This window comes from Podarcis filfolensis (assembly GCF_964270895.1).
Source record: "Podarcis filfolensis genome assembly, chromosome: 7".
Lineage (NCBI taxonomy): Eukaryota > Metazoa > Chordata > Lepidosauria > Squamata > Lacertidae > Podarcis > Podarcis filfolensis.
Window position 1 is genome coordinate 16,058,925 of NC_139603.1, and position 17,699 is coordinate 16,076,623.

Here is a 17,699-nt window from a genome sequence, read left to right on the forward strand (position 1 = left end):
AAAGGTCTCAAGCGCACGAGGGGAGAATGACCATAGCCTGAGTTCAAAGTTGAAACAAACATTGAGTTTGTAGGCTTTTCGCTCGAGTCTGAGGAAAACACAAGATGAATGTCAGCCAGACTACAAAATATTGGGAACTACAAGGGAAGGAGAGCGCTCCCTCAAAAACTGGCACAGCAAAGTGAAACAGAGCCGCTTGTCACCTCACTTCACGTCATGAAAATTGTCATGGGATCTTTCCTGAGGCCATGATGACAGAGTGCTCCCTAGAAGAGAAGAAGAAGAGTTTGGATTTGATATCCCGCCTTTCACTCCCCTTAAGGAGTCTCAAAGCGGCTAACAATCTCCTTTTCCCTTCCTCCCCCACAACAAACACTCTGTGAGGTGAGTGGGGCTGAGAGACTTCAGAGAAGTGTGACTAGCCCAAGGTCACCCAGCAGCTGCATGTGGAGGAGCAGAGACGCGAACCCGGTTCACCTGATTATGAGTCCACCGCTCTTAACCACTACACCACACTGGCTCTCATAGGGTGTCTTCTCCCAGTTTGCCCCAGTTTCTGGGAACATCAGCACTGGTGCAGGGAGCAACTTTTGAGTAGGTTGTTTCCACATGGGCGGATGCACTGGGAATGGGCTGAACCCTGGGAAAGAGTGTTCATTGATTGATTGATTGATTCATTCATTCATTCATTAGCTAGGCGTAGGGAATGCGCAACCCTCAAGATTTTGTTGGACTGCAACTCCCATCATCCCTAGCCAGTTTGGCCAGCTGTCAGGAATATCAGAAGCTGTAATTCTGCAATGTCTGGAGGTTCTCCAGTGGTCAATTGAACATTGTCACTGGTTTAGGATATAATGGGAAGCATGGTTAAGTGCTGAATACTGATTAGTCCTTGTGTGAAGGAAGGCGCAAGGCAAGTGAAAAGGCTTTGGCGCCTTCATTATACACCTTTAGGTGCCAGGCAAAAATGTTCCTCTTTAACCAGGCCTTGGGCTGATTGACATCTTTCAAAATGTGTTGGGGAGAGGGGGTTTATTGGGATGTTTTTATTATTATTATTATTATTATTATTATTATTATTATTATTATTATTATTATTATGTATTTTGCGTTTTTATATTGTGATTTTATGTTGTAACTGCCCTGAAACCTACATGCATAGGGCAGCATACAAATTTTATAAATCAATCTTTTACCTCCTATCTCTCTCTCCCCCTTGTCTAAACTCTAATCTCTGAGGCAGGGAATGGCTTTTTTTTTTTTTTTGCTCCCCTCAGTCTTTAGCACTCCATCCATGTACACTGATGGCCGTACATCAACAGGAAAGATTTGGGATAAGTTGTGGCGCTCTTTATTTTAAAGCTGGCAGCAGTTTCCAGTTTGATAGCTGTTCTGTTGTTATGCTTGAATAGCTGATCACCACTGTATGGCTTGACTGGGGCTAATTCTCTCTGCTTTGCCCTAATGTTTGTTTGTTTGCTTTTTAGTAAATTTATTTATTTGGTTTTTCAGATTAAAACATACATACAACATAAAAACAAGATTCTCTTGGACTTCCCTCCTCCCCTTTGTGGGTCCTGTTGCTAATCATTTCCTCCTGCATCCTTTATAATAATCCAAATCTTTTATCTCTCCATTGTATCCAAAATTCACCATTAAACTACAAGTGATATTCCAATCCAATTTTAACTGTTTACAATGGTCTTTAATAAAATTTATAAATTTCTCCTATTCCATATTAAAATTTTGGTCCTCCTGATTTCTGATTCTTTCGGTCATTTTAGCTATTTTGGCATAGTCCATCTACTTAATCTGCCATTCTTCTCTGGTAGGGACTTTATCTTCTTTCCATTTCTGGGCTAATAACATCCGTGCAGCTGCCGCTTTGTCCTAATATTAGTCCACCAAATTCATCTGTTGCAATACTATTACCTTGGCGATTTTGGATCCCTTCGTTTCCCAGTCTTTCAGTGTTAATGTTGCTTTTTACGTATGACAACTGTGAGGTGGCAGTTAGCAATGTTCTAACAAACCTGACATAAGGAGTGAGCATTTGAGGACTTTGTGGTTTGGATCTAGACTTAGCCTTCCATGGATGGAATGACTCCTTCCATCCATAGATTGCTTTTGGGGAAGGGGGCCTTGGCAAAAGTTGCTTCTTCTCTCTGCTGGAGAACATGTCCTCTAGGAGGAGTCCCACTCTAGGGATGCTCCTGCAGAAGATAGTGAAGACAGACTCCAACCCTGTATCTTCTGCTGTATCATAGAAGAGCTGTGTATAGTCTGACCCTAAACCAGAAATGGATACCATGGTGATGCAATTTTGGCATATTTTCAGAATATGCAAATGAAGCAAAATATGTGTTTGTCTCTATCAGTTTATCTATAAGCCCAATATGGCTGACCATTGGTACAATTCCTGGGGAAGGGCAATGGGCTTAAAAATCTAGTATAGCTCTGTTGCCATTTCTGAGATTTCCCAAGGCATTGTCTACACATTTCCAAGGGTACTTTCATAGGCTTAAGAGCTAGAAGCTCAACTCTGTAAGAGAGAGGAGGGGAATAAGAGGGGAAGAGGTTCTAAGGATGTGGGATTCAACACCCAGTTCCAATTTATGTTCTTTCAGGGTGACGCACTGAGTTCTGCCTAATTGCTTTATTTTGGTAAGCAGCACGATGGATTGATGGGTGGCGTGACTCTTAGCGTTATGAACTCTTTAGGGTTAAAATGTGTTTTCCCAGTAGTGTAATTATCTGATTAGGACTCTTGATGGAACTGAGAAGCTTGCAGTTACCCCACTGCACTTTTTGACCCTTGATGCTGCTATAGAGAATTATATGTCGTTTTCTCCCATTGCTATCCTGCTGCAGGGGGAAAAAAATTATCCAGCTTACTTGGGAAATGTGGCCCCACAAATGGCAACATCCCTTGGTGCAAACTTTATTACATGCAGCATCTGGATCATAAAATGCAACACATGTTTCCAGATGGTTATGGGAAACAAACCCTTATCTCATTAGGAAATCACTGGGGACATCCTGCAATTGTAAACTTTCTGTGTTAAAGGCCCAGACCGTTCTGTGAAATGTCTTCTTGCTTGGAGTAGTTTTCTGCAAAGCACAGCGATTCTGCTTCAGCCCAGAGAACCATTTATGTCAAATTCCTCCAGGATAACGTTAGCATGAAGTGCAGAGGCCAGGTTTGCAGTTTCAGCAATGAATTTTATCACACTAATGCACGGGTGTGTGTTTCTTCCTATTAGAATACAAATGCAAAGAAATTAGCATAGGCTGAATTCAGAGGTAAAGACAAGCAGTGGTTTGCCATGAGGTAAAGTCTAAGTCTCGTGTGCTCCTTTTGCCCTCCTCAAATGCACATAAGGCGAAGAGATTAGAACCTTCCACTTTCTACGTTTGCTCTTGCATCCAAACGTAGCAAACTAGGGTTTGCTCAAACCACAGTTTTGACTTGGAATCCTAGTTTGTGGGCAAACCATGGTTTGCCCACTAACTAAGCAGAAGCTTCTAATCTCTCTTCCTCCCATGTAGAAGAAGGGGTAAAAGGAAGAAGGAGCATTAAGACCAAAAGCTTATGCCCACCTGCCTCCTGAACAACAAACCATGGTTTATTGTTACATTTGAATTCCGCCAGGGTGAGTTTCCAGAAACACCACTGCTCTACACAGAACAAGGCACAATAAAACTTGGCTGAATCGGATGTGGTCTGCATCGCTTACTAGCCCTGCTCTGAGCCTTGCCTGAGTGCTTTGGGCTGGCTTGGAGTGTGTGTTTGAATTGGAATAATGCCTCTTCTTTACCTAGATGGAGGATTGAGTGATGTGAGTAGAGGTGTATAAACCACTGATTTTTGGATGGCTGGAATGTGGTCTGCTGTCTTCTTCTTCTTTGTCGATCACTCATAGCCGAGTAAGATTGTCTTCCATGCACACAGTCTTAACAGTGAGTCCATAAGTGACTGTGGAGGCCAATTCTGGATCCACGTGTCCTTCCACAGTGAGGACATAGGTTTCCAGGCGGGAGTTGATCACGGTGAGGGCTTGCCAAGCGTCCTTCCTCTTAGCACATTTCTCCCTTTCATCCTGAGTTTGAGCATCTTCAAAGCCTATGACACCTTTGGTAAAGGCTGTTCTCCAATTGGAGCACTCGCAGGTCAGTGTTTCCCAGTTGTTGGTGTTTATACTATTTATTTTTTTTTAGATTTGCCCTGAGAGAGTCTTTAAACCTCTTTTGTTCACCACCAGCATTATACTTTCCATTTTTAAGTTTGGAATAGAGAGTTGCTTTGGAAGATGATAATCAGGCATCTGCACAACATGACCAGTCCAACAAAGTTGATGTTGAAGAATCATTGCTTTGACACTGGTGATCTTTGCTTCTTCCAGTACACTGACATTAGTTTGCCTGTCTTCCCAAGTGATGTGTAAATTTTTTTGGAGACACCGTTGATGGAATCTTTCAAGGAGTTGGAGAAGGCGTTTATAAGTGGTCCACGTTTCACAAGTATACAGTAAGCATACTGTACTAGGATGGAGGATTGAGTGATATGAGTAGAAGTATATAAACCTCTTGACTTTTGGATGGTTGGAATTTGGTCTGTTGTACAAAGGTCAGCGTCACACCCATTGCTGCAACCAGTTTTGCCTCTGGCCACTTCCACAGACAGACATCTGACTCCTGAAGGGTTTCCCGTGAGGGAATGTGGCTTTTGAGCTGAAAAAGTTGCTTCACCTCTCTTCTATAGGGAGTGATGGATTGCAGAGGAGCAATATTGTGCATCTTAGTTTCCCTGCCATTCCTCCACCCTGAAGCTCTTCATGGACCCTGCTGTTCAGATTGAACAAGTTATAGGACACAGTTGACTTGTGGCATAAAAGCAGCAAATGTAGGGAAGTTTTTAATGTTTGATTAGAAAATAATAGAATTGTAGAGTTGGAAGGGACCCCGAAGATCATCTAGCCCAACCCCCTGAAATGCAGGGCTATGCAGCTGTCCCATATGGGGATCGAACCTGCAACCTTGGTGTTATCAGCACTATGCTCTAACCAATTGAGCTGTCTTCAAAGGGGATGTTTTAATACTTTGTTGGGAGCCTCCCAGATTAGCTGGAGCAACTCTGTCAGATAGGGGGATAATAATAATAATAATAATAATAATAATAATAATAATAATAATAATGATGATGATGATGATGATGATGTGATGGTGATGATGGTGATGTTGTCAGGAGGGGCAAAAGGAGGGGGGAAGCCAGCACATCACTTTAAGATGTGCTTATCCACCTGTCATTTGGTGGGCAACCTGGTGTAGAAATCTTGAGTATTGAGTAATGTTCTATTTTATGTATTTTGAAATGACAGAGTTGTCTATAAGCTCAGCACAAACAGTGGGGACACATCTACAGAAGTGCAACTAAGGTTGGGCAGAGTAGCTGCAGAAAAATCTATGGTCCCCACTTAAATAAATCAAGCTGTGTAATCAAGCTCTTTGCCCCTGAGAAAAGGAGGACTGGTTGCCAGACCCACAGACAAACCTTGTGATTTAACGTAAGAAGAGAATGCTGCAGCATCAGGAACAGAAAGGGTGCAAAGGTAGCATTCCAGAGAATTTTCAGAGATATAGATAAGATTCTTCCCACCGTGGAGGGGAAGACTCACTACTAGAAGGGAAGCCGATACTCCCAAATGATGTTTTCCTGAAGAACTGGAGCCATAAGTGAGGAAGAACAGAAACTCAGAGAACTGAGACTGCTTCAGGGCAAGCGTAGAAGCAACTGATTATTTTGGAAAGGAGATGAAAATGGTGAACAGGAGGAAATGGAGAGGGAGGCCGGAGTAATGCTTAGTGAAACAGTGGAAGAGGATATGGAGCAATGTGGTCTGACAAGACCGCTATGGAAGAGAGGAGAAGAAGAAAAAAGGAAGTCAAGGATTTGCCAAGGGGAAGAAACTTTCATAATTTTCCAGTTTCAGACACAGCGGCTGCTGACAAGAGGTTCAGATGACACTTCTGTTTCTTCTGTAGTAGCATTTCCTCCCTTCCCTATCAGCCTTTTGCTCGGTTATATTTGGGCACTTGACTACTTATGAGAACTGCAGCTTCTTGTCACTTGAGCTGACAAGTGCCAAGAAATCCCAGGCTTTGCACCACGAAGCTGGTGGGTCAGCTGCCCCATCTGAAGGCTTCATCACATATTGAAGCTGCTAAGTGAGATTTGTGAGGTGACTTGTAAGTGCCAAGAAGAGGCTGCTGCTTCCTCTACAGCCTTCCTTTCTCACACTCTGAACAACTTGCTAGAAATATTGCCCAGATAGGCACACCACTCAGAGAACCTCCTTCATATGTGGGCTTTGCCTGCTCCTTGGGGGACCAGAGTGGATTTCTGCCCTCCCATTCTGACAACCACTTCAACTGCCTGTCTGATCTGTTGGCCAGATGTAGAAAAATATCAGACCCTTCCCCTCAAGTGTCCCTGTTTTACAGGGGACGGTCTCAATTCAGAAGACATCCTGGTTTCTGATTTGATCCCGGAATGTCCCATTTTTCCTTAGGATGTCTCTGTTTTCATCAGAGAAATGTTGGGGGTTATGGCAGCATGTCCCTATTTTCATCGGAGAAATGTTGGAGGGTATGGAATAGGACATCTCTATTTTCACTGGAGAAATGGTGGAGGATATGCAATATGATGTCCCTATTTTCATCAGAGAAGCGTTGGAGGGTATGAAATATGGTTGTTGACTTTCGCTTTCCATGACCTTCTGCATTTGATGCTGTCCTGGCTGTTCTCTTGCCATTGTCTAGGCTTCTGGCCCTAAATCCTAGACAGGACCATTTATATCCCATGCTCCTGATAAAGAAGTGCCCCAATCCTCAATATTTGTTCTGATATCTTTCCAGTGGTCCCTGTGCTTTAATGAGCTCTATGGTGCAGGAATCCATAGGAGAACAGTTCTGGGCCTTTGAAATAATCTCTTGTCTGGGGTGCATTTAGCCACAACTCTTCTTTTAATTTGTTGGCAGGTAAAGAGGCACATCTTTGTCCAGGTCTTTGGGAAGGGGTGCACTTCATGAAGCAACAAGAATGTCTTTTCTGCCACTGCTCTGCGGTTTAACTGCCTTGTGGTTTTCCAATAAAGAACGCTAGTGCTGCAATATTTTGCTTTAGCTTCTCATTGTTAAATGTGTTTTAATATGTATGTTCTTTCCAAACTGAGACCTTCGGGTGAAGGGTGCATTTTAAACATTCTTAATAAATAAGTAAGGTAAAAGGTAAAGGACCCCTGGATGGTAAAGTCCAGTCAAATTTGACTTTGCAGTGCTCCTCTCCGCTTTCAGGCTGAGGGAACCAGAATTTATCCATAGACAGGTTTTCTGGGTCATGTGGCCAGCATGACTCAACCACTTCTAGTGCAACGGGACACAGTGACGAGTGCCAGAGTGCACAGAAATGCTGTTTACCTTCCCACTACAGTGGTACCTATTTATCTACTCGCGCTGGTATGCTTTCGAACTGCTAAGTTGGCAGGAGCTGGGACAGAGCAGCGGGAGCTCACTCCGTCACAGGGATTCAAACTTCTGACCCGTAAGGCCGCACCCTTTTGTCTTCTCACGCCACCCTGCCAGTGTCCCCCAGAAAAATGTTCCCCGGGGCCATCACCGTGGCAGTCCCGTCCCCCCCATGATACGCCCCTGGCCTTAAATATCCATGCATCCTGATTAGTGCTAGAGACGCCATTTATGTTTACAAATGCTAAGCAGCTATTTCTTCTTTGTGCCTAAGATTTATTATTATTATTATTTTTGCACCCAGCATCGTCAGAGTACATGCGAAGCCTTGTGGCACAATTCATGAAAAGGATCTCTCTCTTTTTTTAATGCCTAACAAATCAGGCGCAATGGGAGTGGGGTCAACACTTTGACCACATCATTTTCACCCATGAAAATTCTCCCTAGTTTCTATTGGCCCCATGGGGCAACAGAAACAGGTCGCCATAAGCTGCAGGCTATTGCATCACACCTAGCGATTTTTTTCTTCCCCATCCAATTATTATTATTATTATTATTATTATTATTATTATTATTATTATTATTATATCATCATCATTATATTTTCTTATGCTACAAAACAAACTAGCAGCCCTTTTTATTTTTCCTTAAGCAACCAACCCGAAGAAGAGCTCTAAGAACTTAAAAGCTTGCTCATTATTTTGTGATGCTTTTATTTCATTATAATGAAAGCATCACTCTGCTGTTGCATTACAATCATCTGTTGAGCTTTTGTCTGGGGATCATAACATTTAACTTAAGAAATCTCTCATTTACTCTCGCTACTTCAGGGAACACCTTGAATATTTTGTGTCTCTAGAAGCCTGTATGGAAAACCTAGTTTTGCAAGAAACAGTCAGTGACGGGACTATTTTGAACCCTCCTCTTGTTGAAATGAATGCATGCTTCCCATTCACTCCTATGGGCAAGTGCTGCACTTCACTGAGGTCAACATTGCAGCGGGGGCAAAGCCTTATCTTGTGATACTAGCCAACCTCCCAACCTCCACTGGCCATGAGCCTATGGGGGAAGCAATATGCTGTGTGAGTGTGGAGCAGATATTGTGCTCCCACCTCTTGAAATCATCATCATCATCATCATCTACTTGGCCTTCTTCTCCCCACCCCCATCCTGATGGCAGGCATTTTGCTGGCCATGTCAAAAGCAAAAGACTTTGAAAAAAACTGTAAGAGGCACATCAAACAAAAGCACACTTGTTTTATCCAAGCATAGCCGGGCAAACAAATAGAGGCTTAATTGGGGATTGGCTATCTGCAAGCAAATATAGCTCTCGCTATTGTTTAAAATCTTTGTTCCTGCTGATTTGCAAAACTGCTCTGAAGTGCAATGTGACTGGATGGGCATGAAAACTCCCATTTTCTTTATATAATAAGTGCACTGTGACCTACATGGGCAAGTTGTGAGAACTGGGGTGGCTGCATTGTTACTAGACTCCAGTAACTGTGCTCCTGACCCAAGTGTGGTGGGTGCCCTTTCTTGTGGGCACGTGGGAAGCCCATTTTGGAAGCTCTCCCCCTAACCTCATAACTTCAGAGGAGCCAAATTACCACTTATTATGAACTGTTTCACAGTGAGCACCAGTGCATCAAAATCTCTCCCGTTCAATCAAAGGATGCATGCAGATTATTGTACCCACAGTGAGGGCTGTGAGTCCAAGACGTCTTCTTGGGCTCAGAAATCTCACTGCAGGTGAGGGCCACAAGCTCTTCACCTTGTGTCACAGGAGGCCCAGCGAAGAATAACCACGTATAAACCAGCCTTGCCCATGTCAGACACATGTCCCAGGCTCATAAACATATATGGTTTATGTAGCCATGGATGAATGATGCTTGCGTGAATCTATGAATCATGATTTACAAAGCCTCAGATGTTCAAATGCGGACATGGACCTGCCAAACCAGACTCTTCTAAATGAAAGGGTTGACTATGTTTTCTAGAAATATCCGGTTTAGAATTATGGAATGCCTACTTTTTAGGGTGGAGACTATTTGAGATAGTTATACCACTGACAGATCCTGGGTCTGGTTTACAAAGCAATTTCCCCCCACATCCCTATCAAATGTTAAATAATGGTGGGTAAAAATGTTACCCACTGTTTCATTTGTAAGGAAAATATGTAAGTGTTTAAAAATAACAATACAGTGGAACCTTGGTTTTCGAGCGTCTTGGAAGCTGAACAATTCAGAACCCGAACGCCAAAAACCAAGAAGTACCGTATTTTTTGCTCTATAAGACTCACTTTTTCCCTCCTAAAAAGTAAGGGGAAATGTGTGTGTGTCTTATGGAGCGAATGCAGGCTGCACAGCTATTCCAGAAGCCAGAACAGCAAGAGGGATTGCTGCTTTCACTGCGCAGAGATCCCTCTTGTTGTTCTGGCTTCTGAGATTCAGAATATCTTTTCTTGTTTTCCTTCTCCAAAAACTAGGTGCGTCTTGTGGTTTGGTGCGTCTTATAGAGCGAAAAATACGGTAATTGCTTCCATTTTTGAATGTGCCTCGGAAGTCAAATGACTTCTGAGGGGCATTTTTCATCTCTCCCCCCCCCCCATTGACTTTGCAGCCAGCCCATTGATCCTCGATTTTCAAACATTTCGGAAGCTGAACTGTCTTCCAGAACGGATTATGTTCAAAAACTGAGATCCCACTGTAATAAAATGTTCTGAAAGGCAGAGATATTCAGCTACATCTCGCTTTGGATACTATATGCAATGCGTTGGCTTGTAGCTATGTGTAGATTTTAATGCAGAGCCTGTCTCCCAGCCACAACTGTGAGTGTTAGAAAAGAGAAGAAGAGGCGTGCCTTCTATTGCAGATTCCCATTTTTCTTGCTTTCTAATCTAGCCACCTGTGCCAAGGTATTACTGTTCAATGTCTTATTAGAGACAGAATTGGGACTTTGGGTGGTTCTGATCTATGGTATGAACAGTTAGTTATATGAAGGAGCAGAAGGCTATACAGTGGTACCTCAGGTTAAGAACTTAATTCGTTCTGGAGGTCCATTCTTAACCTGAAACTGTTCTTAACCTGAGGTACCACTTTAGCTAATGGAGCCTCCCGCTGCCGCTGCACTGCTGCCGCCCAATTTCTGTTCTCATCCTGAAGCAAAGTTCTTAACCCGAGGTACTATTTCTGGGTTAGCGGAGTCTGTAACCTGAAGCGTCTGTAACCCGAGGTACCACTGTATTAATCAAACCTTTGCCTTCTAAGGCGTTCTGGATTCTGGCTTCTGCCAAAATTTGCCTGGAATGAAATTTGCAACAGGTTCTGCTAAGGTTTAATATCTGTAGGAATTCTGAGGGCAGGTAAAGAGAAGGTAGATAATGAAATTATTCCCAGGGAACAGTCTGAAGGCATATGAGGCCACCGTCTTGCAAGTCTGGGTGTGGTCAGTGCCTGGTGAGTGACAACCCACCCGTCACCTTGGGTTCCATAATGGAAGGAAGGTGAGATATAAATGTTAGGAATTTATTGAGGTGGGGAGGTTGGGCATATTTATGCAAGTGCCATCTGTTTAATGATGTTTGCACATATGGTCAGGGGCTGTAGCTCAGAAGGTTTGCATGCAGAAGGTTTTGGGTGCAATCCTTGGTATGTCACAGCTAGTTAGGGATGTTGGGAACTGTAGTCCAAAAACAACTGGAGACCCAAGTTTGGGAAGCACTTCGCTAGATGAACCAGTGGCTTTCTTCCTATGCTCCATTGTACACATGTATACCTGTCAAGGCTTCAGGGAATCCTATCCCTCTCATGGTGGGATGCCAAGAAGTAGATAAACAATGAGTTCTTACCAGTAGTTTATTCAGTACTCACCAAGAGATACGAGGGAATGTGGTCTCTCGTAGATAATGGCGTTGCTCCAAGTAAAGTCCCACCCTCTCAGTCCCTCCTATTCTACGTCATCCCTGCGCTGGCTGATTCTCAGGACATGCTTGCTCCTAGGAGAAGCGGGGTCAGGAAGGCTTTCTAGAGATACTAAGTCTGTTAGGTGTTTCTCCCATGGTGCTGTTTCTCCCTCCAATATTTCCCAGCTTCTCCCCTCTGCAGCCTTTGAACTATGACCTTCTGCAAACCACCGTTCTAAATCTATACTGTCCTCCTCTTCTTGGGAAGGTGCAGAGAGAGGGGTGGGTGGTCCCCACCGTTCCTCCCCAGTCCAGCCCCTGACAATACCCGGGGGGGGGGGATAAGCATTTCCTTACTCCTCTTTCTGGGAATTGGGGTGGGAACAGTGGTTTCCTACTAGTGTTACAATGTGGTGGCTTGGATTGCACGTGAAATAATAATTATAACAAGTTCCTTATTTACTGTGAGTGTACATGTACAGTGGTACCTCGGGTTAAGAACTTAATTTGTTCTGGAGGTCCATTCTTAATCTGAAACTGTTCTTAACCTGAGGTACCACTTTAGCTAATGGGGCCTCCCACTGCCGCTGCACGATTTTTGTTCTCATCCTGAGGTAAAGTTCTTAACCCGAGGTACTATTTCTGGGTTAGTGGAGTCTGTAATCTGAAGCATCTGTAACCTGAAGCGTCTGTAGCCGAGGTACCACTGTACTATAGACTTAAAATGGTGTAACTATTGTTTCCTTTCTCCTGAGGAATCCAGGGACCTATAGCACTGTCATGTGGGGTGCAGGATGGGGCTCCAAGAGAGAATGATAAGCTGTCCTTAAACTACAACCTTATTTAAGGAAAGCCATGACAAGTCAGACCAGTAGAAAACAAACATAAATTTGGAATGTAGGTCCCAGTTATGCCCACAGTCTGCGGTGATGTAAATTGCTCATCATTCCCCTCGCCACAACAAATTCCAATGCTGGTGTGAGGGGAAAAGTCAGTTCATGAGTGTTTTGTGTTTTGACCCTGGCTCAAAACAAGATGGCCTTCCTTCTGGGTAACCCTCTTTCTCTTTCCTTGTCCCCAGGGCTCCAACATGGGAGGCAAACTGAGCAAGAAGAAGAAGGGCTACAATGTGAACGACGAAAAGGCCAAAGACAAGGACAAGAAGGCTGAGGGGGCGGCCGTGGAGGAAGGCGAGGCTCTGAAGGAGAACGAGCAGAGCCAGGCCACCACAACGGAGACGGCAGAAGTGAAGGAGAACAACCAGGAGGATAAGCAGGGAGACAAGGAGGCCAAGAAGGCAGAAGAGAAAGAAGGGGAGAAAGAGACGGCTGCCCCGAGCCAGGAAGAGCCCAAGAAACCTGAGCCGGAGAAGCCTGAGGCTGTCGTCGATGCCAAGGCTGAGCCTCCGAAGAACAACGAGCAGCAGGCCCCCAAGGCGGAGGAGCCCAGCCCTGCCGCTCCTCCTCCAGCCAGCAGCGACGCGCCGAAACCTTCTGAGCCCAGCAGCGATGCAAAAGCTTCCCAGCCTTCAGAAGCCACAGCTACTAGTAAAGTAGATGACAAGGGCAAGGAGGAAGGGGAAGTCAAAAAGACTGAGGCTCCTGCAGTACCCACAGCCCCCCAAGAAACTAAAAGTGAAGTGGCCCCAGCTTCAGACTCAAAACCTAGCAGCAGCGAGGCTGCGCCTTCTTCCAAGGAGACCCCGGCAACAACAGAAGCACCTAGTTCTACTCCTAAGGCCTCGGAGCCTGCGGCCCCGCCAGAGGAAGCAAAACCATCTGAAGCCCCGGCAACTAATTCGGATCAAACCATAGCAGTGAAAGATTAAATTTGGACAGCCTATTGGGAAACGAAACGGCAGCAGCAGCAGCAGCAGCAGCAGCAGCAGCAACGACGACAAATTAACCACTTTAAACAACCTGTGTATTTTTATTATTATTACCTCTCTCTCTCTCTCTCTCTTTCTTTTTTTTTTTTCCAGCTCTACTAACTCATTTCAGATCTGAAATAACAATATGTATTGCCCAGGAAAAATAAAAAAGGAAAAAAACAAAGTTTTAAAAAAACAGATTGTCCCATCAAGTTGAAAGGGAGGGGGTTGGGGTGCTGGTTCTGGCAGAGGACGGGCTGGGGTGGGGATCCAAATAGTATTTTTGTGGGGGAAATATCATACTTTCTGCCAACTTTGCAAAGTCCTGTATTTCAATCAGTAGTTCAAATAAGGCAACCCAGATGTCCGAAAATGCAGTACCTCTTTTTTTTTGTACGTGAACCGCTTCGTAAATGCACTCCACCAATCTTTGGATCTTTTCCTTTCTTCTTTTTCTCTAATGGGGGGGTTTGGGAGTGATGATGTAATTGAAGATTCTGCCCAGTTGGGCTCAGTGCCACACCAATCAGATCTTTATGAAAGCAGTATTTCCTGTGGTTTGTATTTTTTTTTTTAATTTACAGCCTTTATCATTTTGTATTTTTTATGCAGTGGATGAACGGCAGCTTTCAGACGAAACTCACACAGCTGTCCACATTTTTTCTCAATGCCAATCCTCTGATTCTTCTTCCTCTCCAAATATTTTTGGGAGTTAAAAAAAATAAAAATAAGACAAAAAAAGACAAAAAAAAACGCATTCTCATCCTACTTAGCCTACCTAGATTTCTCATGACGAGTTTAATGCATGTCCGTGGTTGGGTGCACCTGTAGTTCTGTTTATTGGTCAGTGAAAATGAAAAAAAAAAATTCTGCGTTCATTGCAGTTCCAGTTTCTCTTCCATTCTGTGTCACAGACACCAATACACCACTCATTGGGGAAAAAAACAAAACAAAAACAAACGAAAAAGCAAAATGTACAATGGATGCATTGAAATTATATGTAATTGTATAAATGGTGCAACAGTAATAAAAGTTAAATAATTTAAAAACATTTAAGGTGTTAGTGGCTGCAGATTTATTCAGATTAACTCTCCTTGCTTGAACGTAGTGAAAAATATTTGGAGCTGTCCATGGTAGTTTAAATGTGAGCCCCCCTCTTTTCAAAGATGGCTTCCCCTGCCATTATCCCTGATATTTGACTGTGCTGGCTGGGGTTAATTGGAGTCCACAGAGCCTAGCAGAGGAAAAGTGGAGAGATTTGGATCTCTCCATTTTCAAACCAAGGGCTACAGTAAATTCAGAGTCGCAAGCTGAGGTCAGTTTTTTCGAAAGGCTGTGCTGGTGGATGTGGAGACAAGTTGGTGGTAGGATCAGTGGGGCCAAAGAAGTAGGGAAAGAAATGTAGCCATGAAGCAAACAAGAGCAGATAGAACAAGGAGTTCTCTGCGAGTCACATATTCAAGGTGCTTTGTCAAATGGACGTAATCCACTAACAGGAAAGGGAAATGTCTATAGTGGCAGAAATAAGCAATAACCAATCACAGGGCAGAGAAGAGAGCAAGGTAAAGACGCAGTATAACTACTTGGGGGCAATTAGGCCTCTGGATTCCCATGGAGGGGCAGTGGCACATGTAGCAGACCCTCCAAGTGTCCCTGTTATCCAGGGACAGTCCTGGATTCTGATTTTATCTTGGAATGTCCTGCTTTTCCTTAGGACATCCCTATTTTCACCGGAGAAATGTTGGTATGGTAGGACGTCCCTATGTTCATCAGAGAAATGTTGGAGGGTATGGAGTTATGTGGCCCCCCTAGGCAAGGAGGTAAATAACTATGCAACCTTTATAAGATATCTGAAGGGAGAAGCATTTCCCCAATAGCCAGAACCCAGGCTGTGTAGGGCTTTAAGGGTCTAAACTAGCACTTACTAGTGGACTCGGATAACCAGTGCAGGCATATCAGAACTGGTGAGGTGTGTTCATTCCAGCACACCCTTGAAGAATCAGGTGACAGCATTCTATACCGGTGGAAAGTTCTGAACTCTTTCCAAAGGCAGTCCTACAAAGGATGCATTCCAGTCTTGCTGTCTAGAGGTTACTAGAGCATGTCGGATTGTAGCCAGGTCATTGTTTTCCAGCAAAAGTTGTAGCTGGCAAATCAGCTGAAGTTAATAAATGGCCACAGCTTCCATCAGAGACTCTAAATCTGGCTGTAATGCTAAGTCCAAGAGTACCTCCAAACCATGAGCCTGTTCCACAGGGGAGAGTGCAATCCCGGCCAAAATGGCCAGCTAGCCAGTTCAGTGAGTCACCTGCTATATTGCTCAGACATAACCCGGATTGAACTTCAGTTTATCCACCTTTGTGGAGCCCAGTACTGATTCCATATACCCTTCAGAAAAGCAGTTGCCACATCAACATATAGTGGTACCTTGGTTTGCGAACAGTCTGGTTTGCATATGTTTTGAGTTACGAACCTGTCAAACACGGAAGTGCGTGTCCCGGTTTGCGAACTTTTTTTGGATTGTGAACAATTTTTTTGGTTTATGAACAAATTTTTTTGGATCATGAACAATTTTTTTTTTTGAGGCCCCATTGGCAAAAGTGCGCCTTGGTTTACGAATGGATCTCCAGAACGGATTGTGGTCATAAACCAAAATACCACTGTACTGGTGACACCCAGGGCCTTTTTTCAACAGGAACCCACCAGATCTCAGTTCTGACACCTCTCAGGTGAGCACCTTTTTCTTCCCAGAGTAGCTGTATGAACAAAGCTGACATGGAAGATTATTATGGTGCAAAATGATTGAGCATGGCACTCATTCCTCAGCAACTCTTTTGAAAAAGCACCTGGGGAAGAATCCATGCCTTTCAAGGAAGCATAAAATGAAATAAACAAACGGTATGTTTGTTTTAACGAATAGAAATCAATTGTTAGTGTTTTGTTTAAAGCTGTTGCCATGGGGTGTTTCACCAACCAGCCTCAACATAGCTCTTCAGCAATTTCCTGGAGAATGTCACAGGCCTGTAGGTGTTCCTTGAGAATAAGTAGGAAGTTTTCTGGTCCCTCTCGCTTTATGCTTTCCTTCCAGTCAGACATGAAGTGCCATAACATGGGCTTTAGCAGCTCCTTTTGTTTGAGCCTCAACTGTCCCTGAAGACTACAGATCCTCTTATTCAGTTTGGATTTGAAGACCTGTCCAGCTGCTTGTTTGGGTGGAAACTCACTTTGGGAAAGGAGTGTCTGGTGACTCCTACCCATAGGTTCCAGGGACGCGGGTGGCGCTGTGGGTTAAACCACAGAGCCTAGGACTTGCCGATCAGAAGGTCGGCAGTTCGAATCCCTGTGACAGGGTGAGCTCCGGTTGCTCGGTCCCTGCTCCTGCCAACCTAGCAGTTCGAAAGCATGTCAAAGTGCAAGTAGATAAATAGGTACCGCTCTGGCGGGAAGGTAAACGGCGTTTCCATGCGCTGCTCTGGTTTGCCAGAAGCAGCTTAGACATGCTGGCCACATGACCCAGAAGCTGTACGCTGGCTCCCTCGGCCAATAAAGTGAGATGAGCTCCGCAACCCCAGAGTCGGCCACAACTGGACCCAATTGTCCAGTCCTTTACCTTCTACCCATAGGTGCCAGTTCTGTAAGGCTGAGGTGTCTTCCACCTTCCCAAAGTCTGTTGGGATGGGGCCTAGTCCACCCAACCTTGAAGGGGCGGGAGAAGCAGAGCCCTTCCTCACCCACCTGCCCCTCCCTCCTCCCTCTCTCTTACTTTTTTTTCTGCTGTCCTCCACCACCTTGGGAGATGCCGTGCAACCTGGCAAGATGTTGCCCTGGTCTCTGCAGCATCTGCAGCAGTCACACAACATTGTGCCAAGGGTGGCAGCACACACTGCACGCATTATGAGCCTCCCCAATGCTGGGCGCAACTTGGCGCCTCTGCTCTTACCCTTCAGAAGAAACAACTGTGAATTCCTGTTGCCATAGGACAGGAATCAGCAGCATCTTTGCCACCCAGAGCCACGTGTGGCATTGGGCAGGTTCTAGGTGGGTACATGGCAGTGGGCATGGGCAGCTGTGGCTGTCGCTGGTGGTAGGCAGAGCCACTTTTGACATACATGCACACATTCAACATGCACACATTCTGTGTGTGCACTGTCACACAATTTCAAAAGGGGAAAAGGTGCAAGGGGGTGTCCTACAGAGTGCCTTCCTCTCAAGATGTTGCTTGTCAGTAGTTCACATTCTAGTTCCTGTGCTACAACTCAGTGTTGGGCATCCCTGCCTGGACTCAGAACCATGGCTGTAATCCATACTTTGCCAGGTAAGGCTGGGTTTTAGAAGGCTATATCTGAAGATACAACCCATACATCTTTCCTGATTATACTGTTTCAGATACTTGTAGGTGGAACT

At 44.5% G+C, this 17,699-nt stretch overlaps 1 protein-coding gene and 1 long non-coding RNA gene across 2 annotated transcripts in view; one reads left to right on the forward strand and one right to left on the reverse strand.

The window, feature by feature from the left end:
* The window catches only part of BASP1 (brain abundant membrane attached signal protein 1), a 77,245-nt gene extending 62,899 nt beyond the window's left edge, over positions 1–14,346 (forward strand). Inside the window, exon 2 of the mRNA XM_083624122.1 lies at positions 12,507–14,346. Coding sequence (XP_083480248.1) covers positions 12,516–13,253 — 738 coding nt within the window. The 5' untranslated portion in view covers positions 12,507–12,515 and the 3' untranslated portion in view covers positions 13,254–14,346. The remainder of the gene's footprint in view (positions 1–12,506) is intronic.
* On the reverse strand, positions 2,892–11,300 carry LOC310767295. The gene is made up of 2 exons (XR_014550850.1): positions 10,777–11,300; positions 2,892–3,256 (listed from the first exon to the last, which is right to left on the reverse strand). It is a non-coding gene; the product is annotated as an uncharacterized lncRNA (long non-coding RNA).
* Positions 14,347–17,699: the final 3,353 nt, after the last annotated feature.